Source organism: Onychomys torridus, chromosome 11 (genome assembly GCF_903995425.1).
Source record: "Onychomys torridus chromosome 11, mOncTor1.1, whole genome shotgun sequence".
In the NCBI taxonomy this organism is placed as follows: Eukaryota; Metazoa; Chordata; class Mammalia; order Rodentia; family Cricetidae; genus Onychomys; species Onychomys torridus.
The window spans coordinates 20,957,375-20,981,134 of NC_050453.1; the positions used below are offsets into that span (position 1 = coordinate 20,957,375).

At 39.2% G+C, this 23,760-nt stretch overlaps 1 protein-coding gene across 1 annotated transcript; it reads right to left on the reverse strand.

The window, feature by feature from the left end:
* Nucleotides 1-7,206: 7,206 nt before the first annotated feature.
* Nucleotides 7,207-8,204, reverse strand: LOC118592784 (olfactory receptor 10X1-like). Its single transcript, XM_036201846.1, has one exon. The coding sequence runs from the start codon at nt 8,181-8,183 to the stop codon at nt 7,251-7,253; it is 933 nt and encodes a 310-aa protein (XP_036057739.1). The 5' UTR covers nt 8,184-8,204; the 3' UTR covers nt 7,207-7,250.
* Nucleotides 8,205-23,760: the final 15,556 nt, after the last annotated feature.

The following is a 23,760-nucleotide window of genomic DNA, read 5'->3' on the forward strand; positions in this document are numbered from 1 at the left end:
CCTATTACTCATTTAATGAAAAACTATAGAAAGGAGGTCAGTCTCCAAACACAAAGAAGATGGTAAGGAAATGCTAATAATCCCTCTTTAAGCAACCATTACGCACTGTAAGCCTGGGTTAAAGTGTCACCTCATATTCCACAATATATCATCATTACATTCAGTTATAAAGAAAAGAAATGAAAACATTTCTATACCCTAGAACACACTTACACTAATGAAAGTTTAAAAACATTTATTGTTTACCATTTCCATAATTGTAAAAGCATAGGTCTGAGGAATCATACTATGGGATACTGAATGATTAAAATTTCAGAATTTAAGCAGCCTGGACAGCCAGGGAAAAATAGCTTTGCAACTTCATGAATAATTTGTAAGGAATGATGAATGGCCTGAATAAATGACACATTTTCTTTGAGATGCTCACCTGGTCCTTTAGCTTTCCACTCCACAGTCACTTTCTTCCCATCTTTGGATGTTTGTTAGGTCTGTTTCCCTATTGATTCTGAGCAGGCATGGTCTATTACAAGTCCCCTTCAGTAGACCAGACAATTCATGATGAAATTAGAGTTATCTGTGGCAGGACAGGACAGAGCTGGAGCAGTTCGGGCCCCAAAGCCAACAGGGGTGACCGTAGCCAGCTCTTATCTGCAGAACTGTCCCTCATCAGGGACATGGCCCCTTAAGACATATTGTCATGGTGACCCATGCTTCCCCAACAAGACTGTCCAAGTCTCACACCCGAGGGAGAACTTTTTCCTAGGGAACCTGTGATAATGTAAGGCCTAAAGGGTACAACCTTCAAATGTATTGCTTCTCAAATTCTGATTTCAGAGAGTCTGGAGAGGCAAATAAATAGGAAAACTCAAGACTAAAATTCCGTTGAGGAAATGAAATAAAGAAGTCAGAGAACTGGGGATGAATGAAATCTCACAAACTCTATTTGGGTTTTAAAGAGATGGTCATTTGTCAAACTAGTCTTGTCTTTTCATCTTACCATTTTTTTCTGCCTATTAGTTGAAGATGCATGCTTTTTTTCTTCCCCTTCCATAGTTACAAGCTTCATGAGGGAAATGTCCTTTCTAGATTTCTATTTCTCCCAAACATGTTTCTAGATAGAACTGTGCTAGGAAGTCAGGTAGTGTGGGCCTCAGAATAATGGGACAGGGAGGCATAGGAGTAATTGCAGACTGCTGATGCTGTGTTCAGAGCCAAGGCAGTTTAAGAATGTGATGAATTCTTTCTACCACAAATCTGGATTTCATGACTGGTTTCATGGGCAGGCATCTTCTTGGTTTTTTGGTCTGCTGAAGATGTCACAGATGAACCAAGTAATCTCTTGAAATTCATGCTAAAAGTACAAATGGTTTCTCTCTCATGCCACGTTAAGGGAAGAATGAGTTGCAATAAACCCAAGTTCTCTCTCTTCTCTGCAGTAATGAAATCTTCCTGTGACTACAGAACAATAGAGATGCCAACACAATCATATGTGGTATAAAGGAGCATTGGTCCCATTGACGACAAGGGAGCTGACAAATTCTTTCCATCAAGTGAAGTAAAGCAGTATTATTCAGGAGTTTATTATGATCTGGTATAAATGATCTTACTACAAAGCTAGTTTTATAAAATGCTAGTACATAAATTGTGTGTATTGCATACTTCATAATGACAATAAACGACTACTGGATTATTTACTTCAGCGTAACTCTAGGGTCTATTTCTTTTATATATTTTTAAAGCTAATAATGGTAATAAACAACTATGCTGGTGTACTTTTTGTCAGTTTTATTTCAGTGCTGGAGATTGAACTCAGGGTCTGAGATATGTTAAGCTTGTATTATATCACCAAGCTACACTCCAACCATGACTACTTTAGAATTTTTTCATACTTATGCATAAAGACTGTTTTATATAAATAATATGCATATTACATCTGCAGCAGCCTCAGATAGCTCATGTTTACAATGTCTTTTGATTAATATACACTGTCTAGGCCTGTACAAATACTTAAAATTGCCTATTGGAATGTTTAGCAGAATATGCAGCCCTTGCTAAGTGATACACAACTGCATACTTTTTGACAGATTAGTTGAGACTATAAGAAACCAAAGCTCTAGAGTTATGTCTGAAGCTTTAGTCCAATGGTTCTCAACCTTCCTAATGCTGTGTCCCTTTAATACAGTTCCTCATCTTGTGGTGACCCTTAACCATAAAATTATTTTTGTTGCTGCTTCTTAAATGTAGTTTTGCTACTGTTATGAATTGTAATGTAAATACCTGTGCTTTCTAATGATCTTAGATGATCCCTGTGAAAGGGTTATTTGACCCTCAAAAGGGTCATGACCCACAGCTTGAGAAATGTGAAAAGATGACAATAACTTTCAGAAAGACACAGGTAAAGCACAAGAGAAAATCAGTTTGACATATGAGTGCAAGGAAGAAGTTGATACACACTGTTATTGCTTTGAATCATTGACTTGGGTCTTAGATTTAATAAATGCAAAGGATCATATTTGATATGACTAACAGAGGAACAGAATCAGTGACAGAGAAGGATGGGGAGAGGAAAAGGACAAAGGAAAGAGGGATAATGAACTGGAAAGGGATGAGCAAGAAGTCTTTGAAAAAGCTACTTTGGCTGACAAAAGGATGATTAAAAGATCAGGAGTCATCTAAGAGAGGAATCACAAGACTCAGGAAAAGACAAGAGTCTAGTACTCTGGATGTTGAGAGACTAGATGTTTCAAGAGGTGTGTGTGCGCACAAATGGGAGAAAGTGCTTTCAGTAATGGAACAGATAGAACTATAAGCTTCTTCCTGGAGGTACAAAAAATACACACATGCATTTTATTGGATATTTACAATGCCACTGTATGATTCCCACTGTGCGATTCAGTGCAGGATTCTCACAGATATCTATGTATACATACCTAGATCCCACATGTAATAAATGGTGTAGTGATTGGCCATAGATCTCTCCTCACTTTCCTATATGATTAGAATCATCTAAGATTAGTTATAATTCTTGACACAATGTAAGCAATATATAGCCATCAATCTAGATTGTTTCTAATTTGTATTTTAAGGTGTTTATTGCTATATGTGTTATTTTACTGCTTTTTTCCTTTAAAATGTTCTTTTTAAATTTAAGTTACCTTTATTTTATTTTTTAACATTTTAAAATTTTATTTGATGTGTATGAGTATTTTTCCTGTGTACATGTTTGCATACCACATGTGTTCCTCGTAGCAAAGCCACCAGAAAAAAAATATTTGCAACACAATGTATGTATAATCTGAAATGACAATATATTAGGCAATAGCTTATGCAAGACAGACTTTTATTTCTTTTTACATGACTGCAGTGGTCAGCTGCTCACCATTAGCCATGCTGCCGGGACTTTAGGAAGGTGATGATCACTATATAAAGAAAAGAGGGTTATTTGCACCACAGTTTGGAGGCTGTAACAACAACATTGAAGGGTTCATCTATAGTGAGGGACTTGGGGCTGCATTACAAGGTGAGGGCACTATGGAAGGAACATATGTGAAGAGAGAGAAGAGGGAGAAAGAGGGAGGGAGGGAGGGAGAGAGAGAGAGAAAGAGAGAGAGAGAGAGAGAGAGAGAGAGAGAGAGAGAGAGAGAGAGAGAGAGTCTAATAATGCTATGCTTATAGAACTATTGCATTCCAATAGGACATGGATTTGGTGAGATAAAGCATCCATCCATTTATGGGAGTAGAGCCTCCATAACTAAATTAACTTTCACTAGGTTCCACCTCTTCAAGACCCTCCATATTGTGGGAGGCCAGCTACCACCTTCTAAAGAGTTCCTATGAGAAGGAGAGAGGGATAAGAAACTTTTAGATAGAAAGATAGTGGAGAGGAGACAGACAGAAACACAGGATAGCTTCAGGAGGACTTGGATCAAAATCCAATGTCCCTTCTGTCTCTTCAATGGGGCTGCAAAAGTTTCTCACATATGCATGGGTGTGGGGCTATCCACTGGGACTTGAGCAAGCTACCAGTGGTGACACTCCCAAAGGAATGTGACTCTTCCTCTCTCAGCAGTCATCAACTGACAATAACTTCTTAGAGGTAAGGCCCTGGAAGGTTCTGCTCTATCTGTGTTGGAATTTTGATGGGCTTGGTCTTGTGCAGGACTTCTGATCTTGTGCTGGTAAACCAAGCTGCTACAAGTTTATATGTGGAATATCCTTGCCATGTCCAGATGACAGCATTTCACAACATTTCTTCCCACCCTATCTCTTGAATTAGTTCTGTTTCCTCTTCTGCAATGTACTTTGGACCTTGGATCAAGGAGGTTGTTATAGATGACCCATCTAAACTTGGATAAATAGTGTCATAGTTTCAGTAGTTTGTTTTTTTCCTTTTATTGAAAATAGATTTTTTTTCGGTTTCTCCTCACCTCTATTCCTCCCAACTCCTCTCCACCTTTCTTCTCATCCAGATCCACTTCATTTCTGTCTCCCATTAGAAAATAAAAAAAGGCTTCTAAGGTATAATAATAAAATTAAAATATAATAAGACAAAACAAAACTAACATATCACAATTAGACAAAACAAATCAACAGAAGGAAAAGAGCCCAAGAGAAGGCACAAGAAACTATAGCATGAATCTTAAAGAGTCTTATTAATAAAAACAAACCCGGCACCAGGTATTGGGTTAAAGCTATAGAGAAGCAGAACAAGCTACAGCTTCCTCACCTCACAATTCCTCAGCTGATCCTGTTTCCTCAGACTGGAAGCCTCTATGTCCTTATCCAAATGGATCTCAGCTGAATTGCTTCTCAAAAGCCTGAAAGCTTAAGCAATCCCAGTTCTGGTTTTCATGTCTTATATACCTTTCTGCTTTCTGCCATCACTTCCTTGTTACCACACCTAGCTGTTTCCAGTGTGGCTTTGAACTCACAGAGATCTGAATGGATCTCTGCTTCCCAAGTCATAGGATTAAAGGCATGTGTGCCACCATTTTCTGGCCTCCATATCTAGTGGCTGTTCTCTTCTCTGACCCCAGATAAGTTTATTAGGGTGCACAATACTTTGGGGAACACAATATCACCACACATTCACATTTAGGAATCCCATAAAAATACTAAGTGGAAGCCATACTATGCATGCCAAGGACCTGGTGTAGTAGATCCTTGCAGTTAACTGTGCATGCTTCCCCAATCTCTGAGTTTATAGAAATCTTGATCATGTTGATTTTTGTTTGTTTGATGTCCTCCATCCTCTCTTGATTTTACATCCATTCTGCCTCCTCTTCATCAGGGTTCCCTGAACCCTGAGGGAGGGGATAAAGACACCCCCTTTAGAGCTGAGTGTTCCAAGGTGTCTCATTCTCTGCATATTGTCTGACTGTAGGTCTCTGTATGTGTTCCCATCTGCTGCAGGAGGAAGCTTCTTTGATGTCGGCCAAGCAAGGCACAGATCTGTGAATATAGTAGAATCTCATTAGGAGTCATTTTATTGCTACTTTTTATATTTCTTTTTTAGAACAGTACTATCTAGTTTTACCATGGGTCTCAGGTTCATGTTCACTCAAGCAGTGTTAGGTACAGGCTCCATCTCATGGAGTGGGCCTTCAGAAAAATCAGATATTGCTTGGTTACTCCCACAAACTTTGTGCCGCCACCACACTAGCAAGTCTTACAGGTGCTACATCACTGTAGATTAAAGGGTTTGTGGTTGGATTGGTGCTTATGTTTCTCCTTTGGTAGCATGCAGAATACTTTCTTATACTAAAGACACATAGGAGTGAAGGCTCTGTGTAGGCACCTGCTTGACATCTCCATGTTCGATGAGTTGTGTAGGTATTGTCTTCAGCAATGGAAATTTGTGAAGTTTGTGAATCTTTAGTCTTAGCAACAACCTGGGTTGTCTGAGGATTCCCACAGGACCCCTTTGATCTGGTTGCTTTAAGGGATTTTTAAAAATTTCCTCTATAAGGACCTCTATTATACTCATGCAGGCTATTTTAAGGTCTTTGTCTTGTACATCAGCTATGTTGAAATACTCAAATACTCAAGGCTTGTTGTGGTAGAGTTGCTGGACTCTAGTGGAGACATCTTGTCTGGACTGTGTTCTTTTTTTTTTTTTTTTGGTTTTTCGAGACAGGGTTTCTCTGTGTAGCTTTGCGCCTTTCCTGGAACTCACTTGGTAGCCCAGGCTGGCCTACCAAGTGAGTTCCAGGATGATTTTCATTCATTACTTCATTTGTCTTTTTAAAACATCACATACGTACCCCCTCCTCATACAGAACTTACATCTTTTATACACATCACAGTCAATTAACTGAAAAACTGATAAAAGCTTTCAAGGAATTTTCTATATTTTTGTTCCTAAATTGTTAGTAAGAGCTCTCAATATTCTTCTGCTGCAAAATTTGCACAGTGTTTCTTTTTTATTTCTGACTAGATTTACCTAGTATTAAAAGTTTTATACACTTTTAATCTTGCTGGTATTGTCAAAAATGTTTTTTGGGGCCTCAAATATCTCATTATCCCAGCAATTTTATTTGAATAACCTGGCAACAGAGAATAAAATAATACATTTTTATATCAAACATTTCACAAATCACAGAGCACTCAGGTATTGGTATCTTATTTGTTCACATGAAATGTGCTGGAAGAGTTGTCCTATACTTAGAAGTTATTATTTAGAAGTCATGTGATGTCATAGTCACAAATAGGGCACTATTAAAGTATTTATTAATCAGTCTGTCATTAGTTTGGTGTGACTACTCAACAAGTCAACAAGTGGGCTTGTGTGTTTGAGAATGTGTGTGTACATATGCACATTTATGTTTGTACAAATAGCCCATTGTTGGATTTTACAACATAGATCTCCTACCAGAAATAGCTCTTCTACTGGAAAGTCTAACTCCATGCATTACAATCTGTGACAGAAAAAAAAAATTAAGACTTAATCATTAGATAATGAAGACACTTGTCCATGCAGTAGTCATATTGCAGCTTATCATGTTGTTTTGTTTCTTTTCTCACTTGTGAAAGACACAAGAGACCCAGAAATTGATTGGCAGAATCCTCAGCTCAGCAGGGCTAGGTCTAGTAGAGAGACTGGATAGCTTCCTGAACTAGCTTATAAATTATTCAGAAAAACTTTGATGAAAGTCCCATCACTTGCTCATACAGCTAAGCCATTTTATAGAAGTGACAGAGCAAATGTTCCATGGACTAATGAAGAACCACATATTAACAAGAATATAAGATTATTTTTTCAGTACTACTGTCTTTCTCATGACCTTTCTAAAAGCATTCTTCATATCCTTATTCCTGAGGCTGAATATGATGGGACTGAGGAAAGGAGTAATGACGGTATAAGGAACTGCTATGAGCGTGTCATCTCCTCCCCAGGCTTCTGGCTTCAGATAAACGATAGAGGCAAACCCAAAGTGGATGATGACCACAGTGAGGTGTGAGGCACAGGTGGAAAAAGCCTTTTGCTTACCCTCAACTGAAGGTATCTTGAGGACAGAAGAAAGGATGAACACATAAGTTAAGAAGATGAGCAAGAATGTACCCAGCAAACCTGACACTGACATCAGTGTTACAGTGAATTCTGTGAGGTCACTGTCTGTGCAGGATAGCCTCACAACTGCCCTCATATGGCAGAAGAAGTGTCTGATGAGGTTGGGTATGCAGAAAGACACCCTGAATATCAGTGCAGTCTCTATTAGAGAAATCAAGAATCCTCCAGCCCAAGCAGAGACCACAAGTTGTCCACATGCAACATTGGTCATAAGAAGAGGATATCTGAGGGGGTTGCAGATGGCCAGGAAGCGGTCATACCCCATCAAGGTGAGAATGATGCAATTTGTTCCACCAAGGCCCAGGAAGAAGCACATCTGCAAGCCACAGCCAGTGACTGAAATTCGTCTGTCCTTGTCCAGGAGATCCACCAGCATCTTGGGGATGATAGTCAGGGTATAACAGGTCTCAGAGAAGGAGAGTGCACTGAGGAAGAGGTACATAGGGGTGTGGAGAGATCTGTCCACCCAAGTCAAAGCCATGATGGCCAGGTTGCCTGCAAGAGTGAGAATATAGAGGCAGAAGAAGACCACGAAGAGGAAGGTCTGTACATGTGGGTAAGCAGAGAAGCCTATGAGAATGAATTCCTTCAGGATTGTTTGGTTGATTGCCATTGCTTGGATTCCTGAAATGTGAAAGAAGAAACAAATAAACCTTCAACCATCCTTAGTTTTTTTTATATTGTCATATGAAATGCATGGTGTGAATAAGAGAAATCATCAGACTTATAACATCCATCAATTTTCCATTCAGTTTAGCGAAACTCAGCCATGTATGTAGATGATGTGATTTCCTAATTATGCATTCACTTATGTCTTCAACAATATCTTAATTATGACTTACCATGTCACCAGAAAGTTTACTTATTCTGGCCTTAGAGAGGTTGACTATCACTTAAAAATCTTAATGCTATGTATGGGTGACCTCTCTTAAGCTGTTGGTTCCTGGGGTCCCATAGATCACCAGAACAATAAAGGCTGTTGCCATTGCTCTTGGTGAACATCCAAAACTTATGGTAAGACCCTATTGTTATAGACATCACATAATTAAGTCATATGATTTAGGGAAATCAAGGTGATATGGATTCACTCATGGTGACTAAGTCTGATAATGATAGAACTATAACATTTATTCATGCTGACTAGGTCTTGTAGTGCTAGAAATTTCTGTCTACACAATTGGCGAGGAAAGCCATCAATCCTTGAAAAAACAGTAATGGCTGGCCTTGAAGATATACCCACTGTTGTAAAAGTGCATCAAGGTTGTGGGAGTAACCAATTACTTTCTAATTGGATTTAAATCTTGCTTCACAAAAGATACTTATGCCTGGCACTATTAACTGGTCCCCAAACCATTGACAGGACATGTTATAGGCAATAAGGGATAATTTAATGCTACTATTCTGATATGTGGGCATAGTAATTGACTACTCCCTAAGTTCTTGGCTTTATACCCATAGGTTAGCGCATCTCTCAACTCTCAGAGTTGAAATTTTTTGTCACAGATTGTGGTTAATACAAAGACTAGTCAATATGCAGAGAGCTAGATTCTGTGGCATGCTCAGCTCTAATTGGGACATCTGTGTCACACTCCTACCCAGAGGGCTCAGGGATCAATGAAGAAGTGTGGGGTATTGCTGTGGGCTGTAAGTATATGAATTAGAGATTCAGCTATATATGATAAAGCCATATATAAGACTTATAAGGGTCAAGGAATTCTAGAGGAAAGTCAAATATCAGGGAATATTTGATGTTATTTGGCTTTTAATATATCAGCCTTTTCATACTATCAATTTCTTGTGTGCCCATAACTCCTAGGCCATAATGGCAAACAGTATAAGCTTCTCAGACCTACTGCTGATCTGAACTAGGTAACTTCTCTACATAGACAATTCCTGTCTTCTAAGTATAGGAGACAGGTGGATTATAGAAACATAGCTTTGTTTCCTATGCAAATGAAGCTCAGCTGATCCCTTTCCTCTGGGCCTAGAGGCATTCTAGAGCTATTGGCTGAGAACAAAAAGGTTTTTTTTTGTTTGTTTGTTTTGGTTTTTTTTTTTTTTTTTTTTTTTTTTTTTTTTTTTTTTTTTTTTTTCTTTTTTTATAGCCAGGTATGAGTGAGGGATGGGGCAGGTTTTCCTGGTTTGGGCAGAGTCTCATATTTGGAGAGGAAGGGACAAGGCAAAGCTTTTGTACCGAGTAAGGATTGGGTCAAGTGAGGAGAGTAGGAAAAGGAGAAATGAGCATGGACAGAAAAACTGAAAAGGAAAATGAGATGGAAAGTATAAGGACTTAGTCAGGGTTATGAGAGGACAAGAAAAGAAGGGACAGGAACTGAAGTTGTGTAGACAGAATTTCATCATAAAGAAATAAAGTGGATGGACAAAAGAGCCCAGTGTACCTAGATTCTTTTCCCTCAGAATACCCCATTGCGGTCATAGCACCTTCCCCAGGACTCTGGGAGGAATCTTCTCAGGGCAGGCCCGTGGGAAAATTCTGATAGGGTATAAGACTGTAAGAGCTGGAGGTTGTAGATGTGTGCAGTGAAAAAGAAAAAAGTATTTGCTAGACATGACCTCATAGGGGCTGTGACCTCAAGCACAACGTTGGCAAGATCATGCCAACCACTAATCCCAGCATGGCCGGGGAGGTGATCGTGAAGTCCCTCCTTTATCTGAGAAGCTAGCAGGAATTGATAGCTGTTGGGAGGGAAAAGCAGTGAGAAGGTGAGAGGGGATTGGATCAAAACATTGCATATATGTATGGAAATTTGCTAACAATAAACATTAATAAAATTAAAGAAAATATTTGGGGAACATATATGAAAAATATTGATCTTTCTTAAAAGGAAAGTAATTTACCTCAAAAGAGATTTCTTTGGCTAGTAATGTAACAATGATGAGATACTGCAACTGATGGTCTGAAGAAAGAGACTCAGATACATTAATGGATCCACCTTTGGATAAGACTCTCAACACTGAATGGTGATCAGTGAGTCTGAGGCTTGCGGGGATAGCTCAATGGATAAAGCATTTGCTTCCCAGGTATGAAGACTTGTATTCAGACTCCAGCACCCACATACAGGTTGGGCAGTCATTGCTGCCTGTCTGTTATCCCAGTGCTCAGGAGTTAGAGACAGCGATCATGAGGACAACAGTCTAGTGAGACCATTTAGAATTGGCAAGCTCTTGGTTCAACAGATATCCTTTTTCAATAAACATAGAGCAATTGACAAAGACACTACTCAGTGTCAACTTCAGATCTCCACATGGATGCACATACATGTCCTTCACACATATGTCAACATGCCAAACACATATACATACAACACACAATATACCACATATGTGTATACATGCAACACACAACATACCACACATGTATAATACAATACAGAACATACCACACATGTATACACATATAACACCAAACATACCACACACGTACACAAATACCACATACCACACCATAAACATGTACATATATAACACACAACATACCACACACATACACATAACAACACACAACATGCCACACACATTTACATGTAAACAAAACCAAACAAAGTAAATGAAAATATGCCAAGTGATTTTCTTAGTTAGATTTTCCTTGCTTCAATAACCATGACCTACAAGCAACATGAAAGGAAAGATTTTTCTCATCTTATAGCTCACAGTGTGTCATGGAGGAAATTCAGGGAAGAAATTCAAGGCAGGCACTGAAGAAGAGACTGAGGAGGAATAAAGCTTCCAGGCTTGTTTCCTATGGCTTGATCAGACTGCTTTCTTACAACATCCACAAGAAGGTGCCATAGGTGCTGCCATACCTAGTGAGGTGGGTCTTCCCACATCCATCATTAACCAAGAAAATATCTGATAGGTTTACCCACAGGCCAGTCCTACAGAGGCATTTTTCTCAATTAAGATTTTCCCTTCCCAGATACATATAGGTTTGTGTCAAGTTAACAAAAAAAAACAACCCAAACACTTGAAAAAGATAGAAGCAGTCTAACCCAGCCATTCCTATGGAACATATAAGCCTATGTCTGTTAAGGAAATATTGAAATGGTTTCCCGGTCATTTTAGGACTAAGCTTGGACAATGACTTAAAATTGTTGGAGAAACCTGAAATCATCATTCCTTCTTGAGGTTGGCAACCAGGCACTAAAATATCAAAAGAAATTAAAACAAAACAAAACACGCCTACCTCCCTTTTAATACTTTGAGGGGAGAGAAGGGTGGACATTAGGGCACCCCAGCATTGTTAGGATTCATAGTAATTAGCTAGAAGTGTAACACTAATTGATGAAGACTATATGTAAGCTTGAAACAGGAGGCAACTGATATTATACCCATTTTCATAACAGCAAGCTCATCGCACAAAGGTAAATGTGAAGTCACTGTGTGGATTCTTCAGTAATTCTTCATCTGTTTACTCTCAACTTCCAAATTCCACAACATGATACCTGTCTATATAATTAAAACATTCAGTTTCCTATTAGGCAGAGGTATTTTTCCTGTCTCACATGTCAACATATTTGATAACTAGCATTTATGGAGTTTGCACTTCCCCAAATTCTTTCAAATGTTTATTGATTTTTCACTTCACTGCATAAATATGAAGGGCATATGGCAGCTGCGATCTGTGTGGGACAGCTGAGGTTATCTCACTTTGAAAATAATTATATCTAGGAAGTGGCATATTTGTAACTGGAATCACACTGTTTTGACTCCAACCCCCCATTCTTTCCACTCCCCCGTGTTTTCCTTACAAGAATGGGACCATGATCATCATGATCATCATTTCTGTATTTCTTGAGGTAACACTTTAAGAAGACTAGAATTCCCAGTAAGTGATGTATAAATAAGTTAAGAATCAGAAAGTAACTAATTTAGAAACAGTGTTTATATCATGTTTTCAGTACTGTGAGTTTTGAACATGTAGAGCACCAGAGTTTTCATGCTCCTTAGATTTAATTCAGTCTAGATTAAACTTCTTGGCATTGTCAGAAGAGGCACAGAAAAATAATGTACATATAAACAGCTCCAGAGATAATATAAAACCCCATTGATTCTGTCTTACAGGTTTCTTTGATTCTTCTGTCCTCTTAGACCTGCTTAGAGCATCATTCATCCCCAGGCATGCATGAACAACATGCTCTGTTTTTCCTTCTTTTGCACTTCCGGTTTTTTTTAGTCATATTGTAATCTTTTCTCAGTTCTTTTCTAAAGCTATGATGTTGGGGATTGTATTTTAGGAAACCCAGGGCTTCCTTGTTAGTCATTTGGTGTAAGCCTCCTTAATGTCTAATTCACTGTGATTCTTCCTCATTTCAAAATTTGCTTGGGGGTGATTGTTCCATTCTTCAATGATTAGTTTTCTGTAATATTCTAGACTTTCACCCCATCCCCCCAAGGAAAATTAAGCCATACTAGGGCCCTTCTGTTTCCCCTAATACAAGGAAACTCATTTCTCCCATCAGAACATCTTACACACCAAAGCTTTTAAACTTTCACTTTAGGGTTGGGGATTTAGCTCAGTGGTAGAGCACTTGCCTAGCAAGCACAAGGCCCTGAGTTCGGTCCTCAGCTCTGGAAAGTAAAATAAAATAAATTAAAATAAAGGTGTGAAAAATAATAATAAAGTAAAAAACTATTTATGGCCAATATTTAAAAAAAAACTTTCACTTTATAACAACTCTATAAGTAAGTCAATTCTAAGTATTTAAAGCCAAAAGGGTTAAATTATTGTATCAAAGACATAATAGAATACATTACCAAAGCAAGCTGATTTAGTCTCTTGTGTATTTAGAATAAACCCTGTGATTTCTCTATAACATACTATGTATAAGTAAATGATATATTTCATTCCACATGCATGATCCCCTTCCAGCACAATTAAGGGATGGGTATTGTTGGCAAAACCATCATTAATTTCAGAACAATTTTGAGATGAAAAACATTGAAATATGTTCATGTAATCATAGAACTCAGGAAACCAATGCAGGAGCGCTGCATGAGTTCAATGCCAGCCTGAGCTACAGTGAATTCCAGGAAAGGATGGCTAGAAAGCACTGCAGTGTGAAATCCAGTCTTTCTTTCTTTCTTTCTTTCTTTCTTTCTTTCTTTCTTTCTTTCTTTCTTTCTTCCTTCCTTCCTTCCTTCCTTCCTTCCTTTCTTTCTTTCTTTCTTTCTTTCTTTCTTTCTTTCTTTCTTTCTTTCTTTTTTTCTCTCTCTTTCACTATAGCTTGATGGATTGCTCAGTGCTTATGAGCATTTGTTGCTATCCCAAGGGACCATAATTCTGTTCCTATCATGCATATCACACAACTCTCAAGTGCCTGTAACTCTTGCTTCAGGGGATCTGATGCCTTCTTCTGGCTTCCTTAGTGCAAGCCACATGCCCATGGCATGAACACACACATGCACAATCACACACACACATATAAATAAAATAAAAATTTAAAAATCTTAAAAATAAGAAAGAAAAATAAGTGAAAAGAACAGAAGCATTTTGAAATATTCTGCAATGTAAAGAATAAGCAATATACTTTCCACAAAGGGATCTTTCCTTATCTGGTCAATACCTAACTGTGTGCTAGACTTTTTCTGGGTAAATCGTTGATACCACAGTACAGCTTCCAGATTTTTGCTCTACCTTAGGCATAGTCTGAGTTAGGATGTGGCTATTAGATCCCACCTCATCTTCACTGCTCTCTGAAGTTAACCAACTTGTGCCCATTTTAATTTGTGTTACACATCTTTAGACAAAAGAATCATGTATTTTTCCAACTTTAAAGAGGAATGATGAGTGAGTGATAACAATTCATTGCTAATAAAAGAGAGTCACAGGATGTGAGTAGTATCCTACCTTGTTGCTTCATTAGGTTACAAAGCAAGTCACTGCCACTGGTAAATTCTGAAAGATATTCTTCATGGTTTTTGTAGAAGCACACCTTGTTCTTCACTCAAAAAAAAAAAAAAAAACCGAGTTATGAACATCACTGCTCTAAGAGTCTGGATCCTTCTATTGCTGGTTGTTGCTGTACCTTTTGTATTTGAATTTCTGCAGTTGGCAAGGATGGAGTTTTCTGAGTTTGTGCACCTTTACTCTCTCTGTGGCTCTAGAGTTGTGGGATATGAGGGTTAAGTGACTAAGTAGGCTATGCTCCCTCACCACCCATGAAATGACTGTGGGTAGAGCCTTGCTTTCTGCCACTGTGAGATGCTGTGTGATTATTATCAAAGGCTGAGGCTCCCCAGCTCTTGAGGTTTGTATGGTTCTGGTTAGGAGAGCCCTGGAGATCCCTGTTGTCTTTCATCAGAGAAGGAAGAAAACTTTCTTCCTCAACTTTATAATTTGGTCTCATTAGTTATAGGGCTTTGTGTAATACACGACCTTTAAAACACTTCTGCAAATCCTTGGGGGTTTCAGGTGTGCAGGATTCATCATGCACATTAAAAAAACTTTCTGCTGTCTGTAAATTTCCTTTTGGCAGGAAGCCTAAATGAGAGTTAGAACACCAGTGCTCACTGAGTTCACTTTCATTGACAAAAATCCTTCCTCGAACCAAACTTTTTGACAAGACTTTAAAAGCACTTACAGAATGTAAGTCCTTGAAGGACATTCAGCATTATCATTCACTAGTTAAATGAAAATTTAACAGTGTGACTCTACTAAATGACTATGTGGATGGCTAAGGTAAAGACAATTGTATGTACACATTTTTACCATGTGTTCATCAGTTGAAGGCTATCTAGGCTGCTGCCATTTCTTGAAAATATGAATAGAGCAGCAATGAACATGGCTGAGCTATCTCTGATGTGGGATGTTGAAGCCTTTGGGTATAGGCCAAAGGATGATATAATTTTGTCATACAGTAGGTCTATTTTTAGCTTTCTGAGCATTCATACTGATTTCTACAGTGGCTATACCAGTTTAGTGTCCTAAACAGTGAATGAGGGTTCACCTTGTCCACATCCTCATCATTGTATGTCAGTTGTTTTCTTGATCTTAGCTATTCTGACTGGAAAGTAACCGAACTTGAGTTTCCTTGGTTGCTAAGGATGTTGAACACATTAAAATAAATATTTTAAGCCAGGCAGTGGTGGCACACGCCTTTAATCCCAGCACTCGAGAGGCAGAGGCAGGTGGATCTCTATGAGTTCGAGGCCAGCCTGGGCTACCAAGTATGTTCCAGGAAAGGCACAAAGCTACACAGGGAAACCCTGTCTTGAAAAACTACTAAACAAACAAACAAACAAATATTTTAGTCATTTTTATTTCTTATTTTGAGAGCTTCCTCTCTCCCCAGGTCAGTAGCATGGGTACACACACACACACACACACACACACACACACACACACACACACACACACACACACATTTAATTGAGTCATTTGTTTTCTTGATTCTTTGTGTTTTGAGTTCTTTATATATTCTGGATATTAATCCTCTATTGGATTATAGCAGGCAAAGATTATCTCCCACTTTGTGTGCTTTTTCCTCTTTACATAGATTGTTTCCTTCACCGTGCAGTAGGTTTGAGGCCCCAGTTGTCAAATGCTAGCTTTATTTCCTGAGTGAATTCAGTCCAATTCAAACTCACACTCCACTCCCATATCTTGAGGGACATCTTGCCCATGGTTTCTTTTATCAGTTTCAGATTTAACTTTGAGATTTTTGATTCGTTTGGAATTAACTTTTGTGTAGGTATTAGATACGGCTGTAATTTCATTCTTCTGCATTTTTCTCAGTACCATTTGTTGAAGACGCTGTTTTTCATTCAGTGTGTATGTTTCACCATCTTTTTTCAAATACTAGACGGCTGTAATTAAATGTAATCATATTTTGTCTGTCTGACTGACAGATAAGGCGGAGGGAGGCAGGACCTGTCCAGCCAGTCTCTCCCTGGGGATGAACCGTATGGTGAGTGTTGATGGCCCAGACCTACCCTGTCCACTGGAGGGAAGCACACTGAGCCAGGAGTCTTGTCAAAGCAGGAATTTGTTTTATTGCATCAGGAGTGGACTTACATAGGTTGTAGTTATGGGGTGTGGAGGGCGGATATGAGGATAGTGGGCCAATGAGATAATGCCATCTCAGCGGTTACTAGGCAGAGGCAATTCTAGGTCCCATAGACCTGAGTCACTCCTATGCGGAAGTCGTGTCCAAAGATAGGTCGCCAAACTCGAGCTAGGCTCTGGAAGTTACACTGAGCCTCACACCAGGACCTTATGGGACCCAACAATATTTGGGTCTTATATTTAATTCCATTGACCAACATGCCTGTTGTATGCCTGTAGAATATTATATTTATTACTATTGCTCTGTAATATAGCTTGAGATCTGGTATGCTGCTCACTTCAGCATTATTCTTTTGGTCAGGATTGCTAAAGTCATCAACTTTTGTTCTTCCATAAGAATTTTAGTTTTTTCTCCTATTAGAATAATGTTGGTCCCACCCCTGGGCACCAGCCATCCTGGGAGGACCTGTCCAACTTGGCCCCAGTTTCTGGCCACTCCTCAGGCCCTGCAGGAAGGCTCCCCTTTTCCAAGACTGCAGGCAGATCCTGCAGTCTCCATGCCCTGCCCCCACACCCATCTGCTGGAGACCCCAGCCACTTCCTGAGACTCAGAGACCAGCCCCCAGCTCCCATCCACCCAGGAACTCCCATCTGGACCAGAACTTCCATCCTGTCCTGGAACTCCCATCTGGACAAGAGGAGCTCCCATCTGGACAAGATAAGGAGACCCCAGGGACTTCCTGAGACTTAGAGTCCAGCCCCCCAGCTCCTATCTGGCCAGCACTCTCATCTGGACCAGAGCTCCCATCCCACCCAGAGCTTCCATCTGAACCAGAGTGAGGCTCCCTAAATCTGTCAGCTCTGTCTGGACCAAGTACACTGATAAGACCAAGAATGAGCCCACAAGGAGATGGGCAGATGTCAAGGCAGAAGTACATACAACAAAATAAAGAGCAATACAGCATCACCAGAACCTAGCCCTTCTCAACAGCTAGACCTGAACATCACAGAATGGAAGAAGAAGAAGAAAACAACCTTATAAGTAACATCATGAAGAGGCTAGAGCCTTATATAGAAGAAATCAAAAATAAAGTGGAGGAACAGACAAACAAAAAATGGGAAGAATGCTATAAAAAACTAGAGGAAAGGACAAATAAAGCAGAAGAAAACAATAAGTCCCTGAAAGAAAATCATGAAAAAGCAATGAAACAGATGAGGGAAACAGTCCAAGACCTGAAGAGGGAAATAGAAAAAATGAAGAAGACACTAGCAGAAGGAATGCTGGAAATAGAAAATCTGAGTAAACAAACAGGAACTTCAAATGCAAGTATAACCAACAGAATGCAAGAGATGGAAGAGAGGATCTCTGGTGTTGAAGATAAGGTAGAAGAAATAGATTCATCAGTCAAAGAAAACACTAAAGCCAACAAAGACATGACCCAAAATGTCCAAGAAAATTGGGACACCATGAAAAGACCAAGCCTACAAATAATAGGGACAGAGGAAGGAGAAGAATACCAACTCAAAGGCACAGAAAATATATTTAACAAGATTATTGGTGTAATTATTAAGGCCACTCCACGTAGTTAAAAGGGAGGTTTATTTTGTGGGGTAACTTACAAATGAAGGGATAGGTTGCACGGTCTGGCAAAGGTATAGCGCAGTCCAGTGGTGTTCTCTGGAGAACTCTGCTCGGTCTACCTCCAGCGTCCAGAGCCCCAAACCAAGAGAGCGACCTCCTCCTGATCCTTGGTCTTCGGCTCCCTCCTCTGCCCCGCCTTGTGGGCGTGATCATTACTGAAGCCTCAATGGGGGTTGGAACTTCCAGGCCAATGCTGGGTTGGCTATCCACTACACAAGATCATAGAAGAAAACTTTCCCAACTTAAAGAATGAAATGCCTATGAAGATATAAGAAGCCTATAGAACACCAAACAGACTAGACCCCCCCAAAAAGTCCCCTCTCCACATAATAATTAAACAACTAAATGTACAGAATAAAGAAAGAATATTAAGGGCAGCAAAGGAAAAAGGCCAAGTGACTTATAAAGGCAAACCCATCAGAATAATACCCGATTTCTGGATGGAGACTTTGAAAGCCAGAAGGACCTGGACAGATATAATGCAGACACTAAGAGACCATGGATGCCAGCCTAGACTAATATACCCAGCAAAACTTTCAATCATCATAGATGGAGTGAACAAGACCTTCCAAGACAAAACCAGATTTAAACAATACTAATCCACAAACCCAGCCCTACAGAAAGCACCAGAAGGAAAATTCCAACCTAAGGAAGGCAGATACACCCATGAAAACACAGGCAATAGATAACACCACAGCAGTAAACCCCAAAGAAGAGAAGTACACACACACACACTACCACCAAAAAATAAAAATAATAACAGGAACGAACAATCACTGGTCATTAATATCCCTTAATATCAATGGACTTAATTCACCTATAAAAAGACACAGACTAACAGAATGGATACAATAATAGGACCCATCTTGCTGCTGCATACAAGAAACACACCTCAAATTCAAAGACAGACACCTCCTAAGAATAAAAGGCTGGGAAAAGACTTTCCAATCAAATGGTCTTAAGAAGCAAGCTGGTGCAGCCATCCTAATATCCAGCAAAATAGACTTCAAACTAAAATCAATCAAAAGAGATGATGAAGGACATTACATACTCATCGCAGGAAAGATCCACCAAGATGAAGTTTCAATTCTGAACATTTATGGCCCAAACACAAGGGCACCCACATATGTAAAAGAAACATTACTAAAGCTCAAATCACATATAAAACCCCACACATTAATAGTGGGAGACCTCAACACCCCACTTTCACCTCTGGACAGGTCAGCCAAATTGAAACTTAACAGAGACATAATGGACTTAACTGATGTTATGGCTCAAATGGACTTAATCAATATCTACAGAACATTCCACCCAAATAAAAAAGAATCTACCTTCTTCTCAGCACCCCATGGAACTTTCTCTAAAATCGAGCACATACTTGGCCAAAAAGCAAATCTCAACAGATACAAAACAATTGGAATAACCTCCTGTGTTCTATTGGACCACCAAGGTTTAAAGTTAGATTTCAACAACAAAAAAAACCCTACAGAAATCCTACAATCTCATGGATAAATGCTCAATCATATCACAAGGGCATTTGCTCAGCTATGTTCATATCAGCATTGTTTGTAATAGCCAGAACCTGGAAACAACCTAGATGCCCTTCAACTGATGAATGGATAAAGAAAATATGGTACATATACACAATGGAGTACTACTACTCAGCAGAGAAAAACAATGACATCATGCGGTTTGCAGGCAAATGGATGGATCTAGAAAAAATCATCCTGAGTGAGGTAACACAGACTCAGAAGGACAAACATGGTATGTACTCACTCATAGGAGGATACTAGATGTAAAACAAGGATGACTAGACTGCTACACAACTCCAGGGATGCTACCTAGAAAACGGGACCCTAGGAAAGACACAGGGATCACCCAATGACAGAGAAATGGATGAGATCTACATGAACAACCTGGACGACAGTGGGAGTAATAAAGGGCAAGGTTTGAGGGAAAGAAAGCTTAGGGGAGCAGGAGATCCCAGCTGGATCAAGAACAGAAAGGGAGAACAAGGAATAACAGACCATGATAAATGAAGACCACATGAGAACAGGAATAGGCAGAGTGCTGGAGAGGGCCCCAGAAATCTACAATGATACATCCTCTGTAGACTGCTGGCAATGGTTGAGAGAAAGCCTGATCTGACCTAGTCTGGTGATCAGATGGTCAAACACCCTAACAGTCGTGCTGGAACTCTCATCCAATAACTGATGGAAGTGGATGCAGAGATCCTCAGCCAGGCCCCAGCTGGAGCTCCAGGTGTCCAGTTGTCGAGAAAGAGGAGGGACTGTAAGAGAGTGAATTGTTGAGACCAAGATTGCAAAAAGCACAGGAACAAATAGCCAATCGAATGGAAGCACATGAATTATGAACCAAAGGCTGTGGAGCCCCCAGCTGGATCAGGCCCTCTGGATAAGTGAGACAATTGAATAGCTTGAACTGTTTGGGAGGCATCCAGGCTGTGGGACCGGGACCTGTCCTTAGTGCATGAGCTGGCTGTTTGGATCCTTGGGCTTACACAGGAACACTTTGCTCAGGAGGAAGGAGGGGACTGGACCTGCCTGTACTGAATCCACCAGGTTTAAATGAATCCCCAGGGGAGTCTTGGCCCTGGAGGAGATGGGAATGGAGGGGAGGGGAGGGGATGGGGGGAAGGTGGGAGTGGGGGTGGGAGGGGGGAGGACAGGGGTACCCATGGCTGATGTGTAAAATTAAAACACAAATATAATAATAATAAATAAAAAAGAAAAAAAGAATAATATCACATATAATTTGACTGGGATTGCATTGAATCTGTAAATTGTTTTTAGTAAGATCGTAATTTTCCCATTATTAATTTTTCCAATGCATAACCATCAGATATCTTTCTGTCTTCTAGCATTTATCTCAATTTCTTTGTCCAGAGGTTTAAAGTTCTCCTTGGAGAACTTTATCATGTTGATTAGGTTCATTTTTGGGTATATCTTTGAAGCTGTTATGAATGGTAGTATTTCCATGATCTTTTTCTTGGTGTTTTTGTTCTAGATTTATAGAAAAGCTACTGATGTTTTGTAAGTTGATATTGAATTCTGACACTTTGATGAAAATGTTGATCGTATTTAGAAAATTTCTGGTAGAGTATTTTGGAGCTCTTGTATAATACCATTTTTGTCTGCAAATAAAGAAAATTTGAGTACTTCCTTCCCAGTTTGTATCCCTTTAAGTTCCTTCCCTCATTTTGATGCTCTGTATAAGGTTTCAAGCACTGACTGAAAAGGAGGAGGGACCATGGATAGCCCTGGCTTATTCCTCATTTTAATAGAGTTACTTCAAGTTTTTCAGCACTTACGATAATGTTGGCTGTGTTTTTGTCATATATAAACCTTGTCAGGTTGAAGTATGTGCCCTTCATCCCCATTTTCTCCAGGATTTTTAGCATGATGCTATATTGAATCTTATTAATGGTCTTTTCTTCATCTATTAATAAAATCAAATAATTTCTATCTTTACATCATTATTATTATACTAATAAACTAACATATGTTTAATCATCTCCATGTTTCTTGGATAAAGCAATCTTGATTGTTGCTGGTGATTTTTTTTTATTTATGTGTGTATTTTGTTTACAACTATTTTAAATAATTCTAAATGAGTTACTTATTTTATGTGTATGAATCCTTTGCCTGCATGTACATATCTGCACTGCATGTATGCTTGGTGCCTGCTGAGGTCAGAAGAGGACACTGGAACTGAAGATCATTGTGAGGCACTCTGTGGGATCTGGGAACTAAACCCAGTTACTCTATGAGAGCAAGTGATGTTAACCTCTGACCCATCTCTCAAGCTCCTAATTTGTAAGTATTTTGTTGAGAAATATTTTCATCTATGTTCATTAGTGGTAATGGTCTATAGTTACCTTTATACATTTTTAGAAATTTGATCAAAATATAATTATGTCACTTTCCCCTTCCCTTTCCTTCCTCCATCCCCTCACAGCCCACTCTTTCAGTGTTTCCATTTCCCAAACCCATTTATCTCTCGAACTCATAGCCTCCTTTTCTTTGAGTATTTGTGTTCCCTATGTGTATATAAATAGGTAAATATATAAATACAACCTGTGAATTTCATTTGTGTGTCTGTGATTTCGGAGCATCCACAGTGGGGATATGTACAACACCACTCCTGCTCCTAAGGCTCAGGGAACTTCATGGAAGATGGAGGGGAAGGATTGTAAGAGCCAGGAGAACCAGGAAATCCGTTGTGAGACTGTGTCTCCTAGAAATGGCAGGGAAGCTTCACCTGTGACAACTCAACAATATGGGTACTTCAGCAAGAATGAACAATGGCAACAGCATTAGACATGCCACCTCAGAAAGTCAAATCTCAGACTCCATGATAGGGGAAAGAACCACAGGGCACTGCTGAAAGAGGGAGAGATCTTTCTCCTTTGTGTCGTGTCTTTTCCTGGCTTTGCTGTTAGAGTGCTATTGGCATTGTAGAAGGAGTTTGGAAGTGATTTCACTGTTCCTATGCTCTGAATAATTCGAGAGATATTGGTTCTTCTTTGAAAGTCCAGTGGAATTTTGTATCAAATCTATCTAGAGCTGGATTTTTAAAAAAAATTTATTTTGGAAGAGGTTTTATTACTGTTTCAGGTGAAAAAGAACACACTTAGTATTTAAACAACTTTCACACATCATCAACAGTAGAGATTGTGGCTGTAGATGTGTCCCAAACATGAGCCACTGAAACTAAGAGAGTCAAGACAAAGGTACCCTTAATAAACTCATATGTGTGACTATTTTAAGCAATCATTATCTCCATAAAAATATCACTTAAACCAGAGTTAAAATTACTCTAACTACGTGCCTCAGTTTAAAGACACACACACACACACACACACACACACACACACACACACACACACATGCCTTTCACAGAAGTCATAGAGTTGTTTGACAAAACATAATTGAGGAGACGTTTCCATAAGTTTTCCAGACCTTCATGACTGAATGCTTAGTAAGTTCTGCACCACTCTTCTGTTATACGAACTGCACAGTGCTTCTGTTTTGTTCTTGGCTTTAAAAAAATGATGGTATATCCATCTTGTATCCTGTTTTACATTTGCTTACTCTGTTACTGTCTTTGTTAAGTGCATTTTTGGTCAAATATCTTAATATCATACATAGCCCATTAACACTTGCTTTTGAATATTCTCCCCACAGAGATGACAGAAACACACTCCTTATATTCAACTTCCACCAAATGATAAAATATGCAGTTATTAATAGCTTGTTTATTTACATGAAAGGTATTGAGTGGTTTCCTCTATTCTCCAAAGGGGGGAATCATTGACAGGCAACAGTCTCTTAAACATGGTATTGTTAAAACAATAAGAAATGGGAAGAAGGATAAGTATGAAAAAAATACATTGTAATAAACTGGAAATCTAATAGAACCAATAAAATAAGGTTAGTGCAAAAATGAATTAGTAAGCAAGGATCAGTATGGTGTGAATATTTAACAAATGGGATTTTGTTA

Coding starts and splice junctions, on each gene's coding strand:
- LOC118592784 (XM_036201846.1), bottom strand. CDS start 8,183: ATGGCAATCAACCAAACAATCCTGAAGGAATTCATTCTCATAGGCTTC.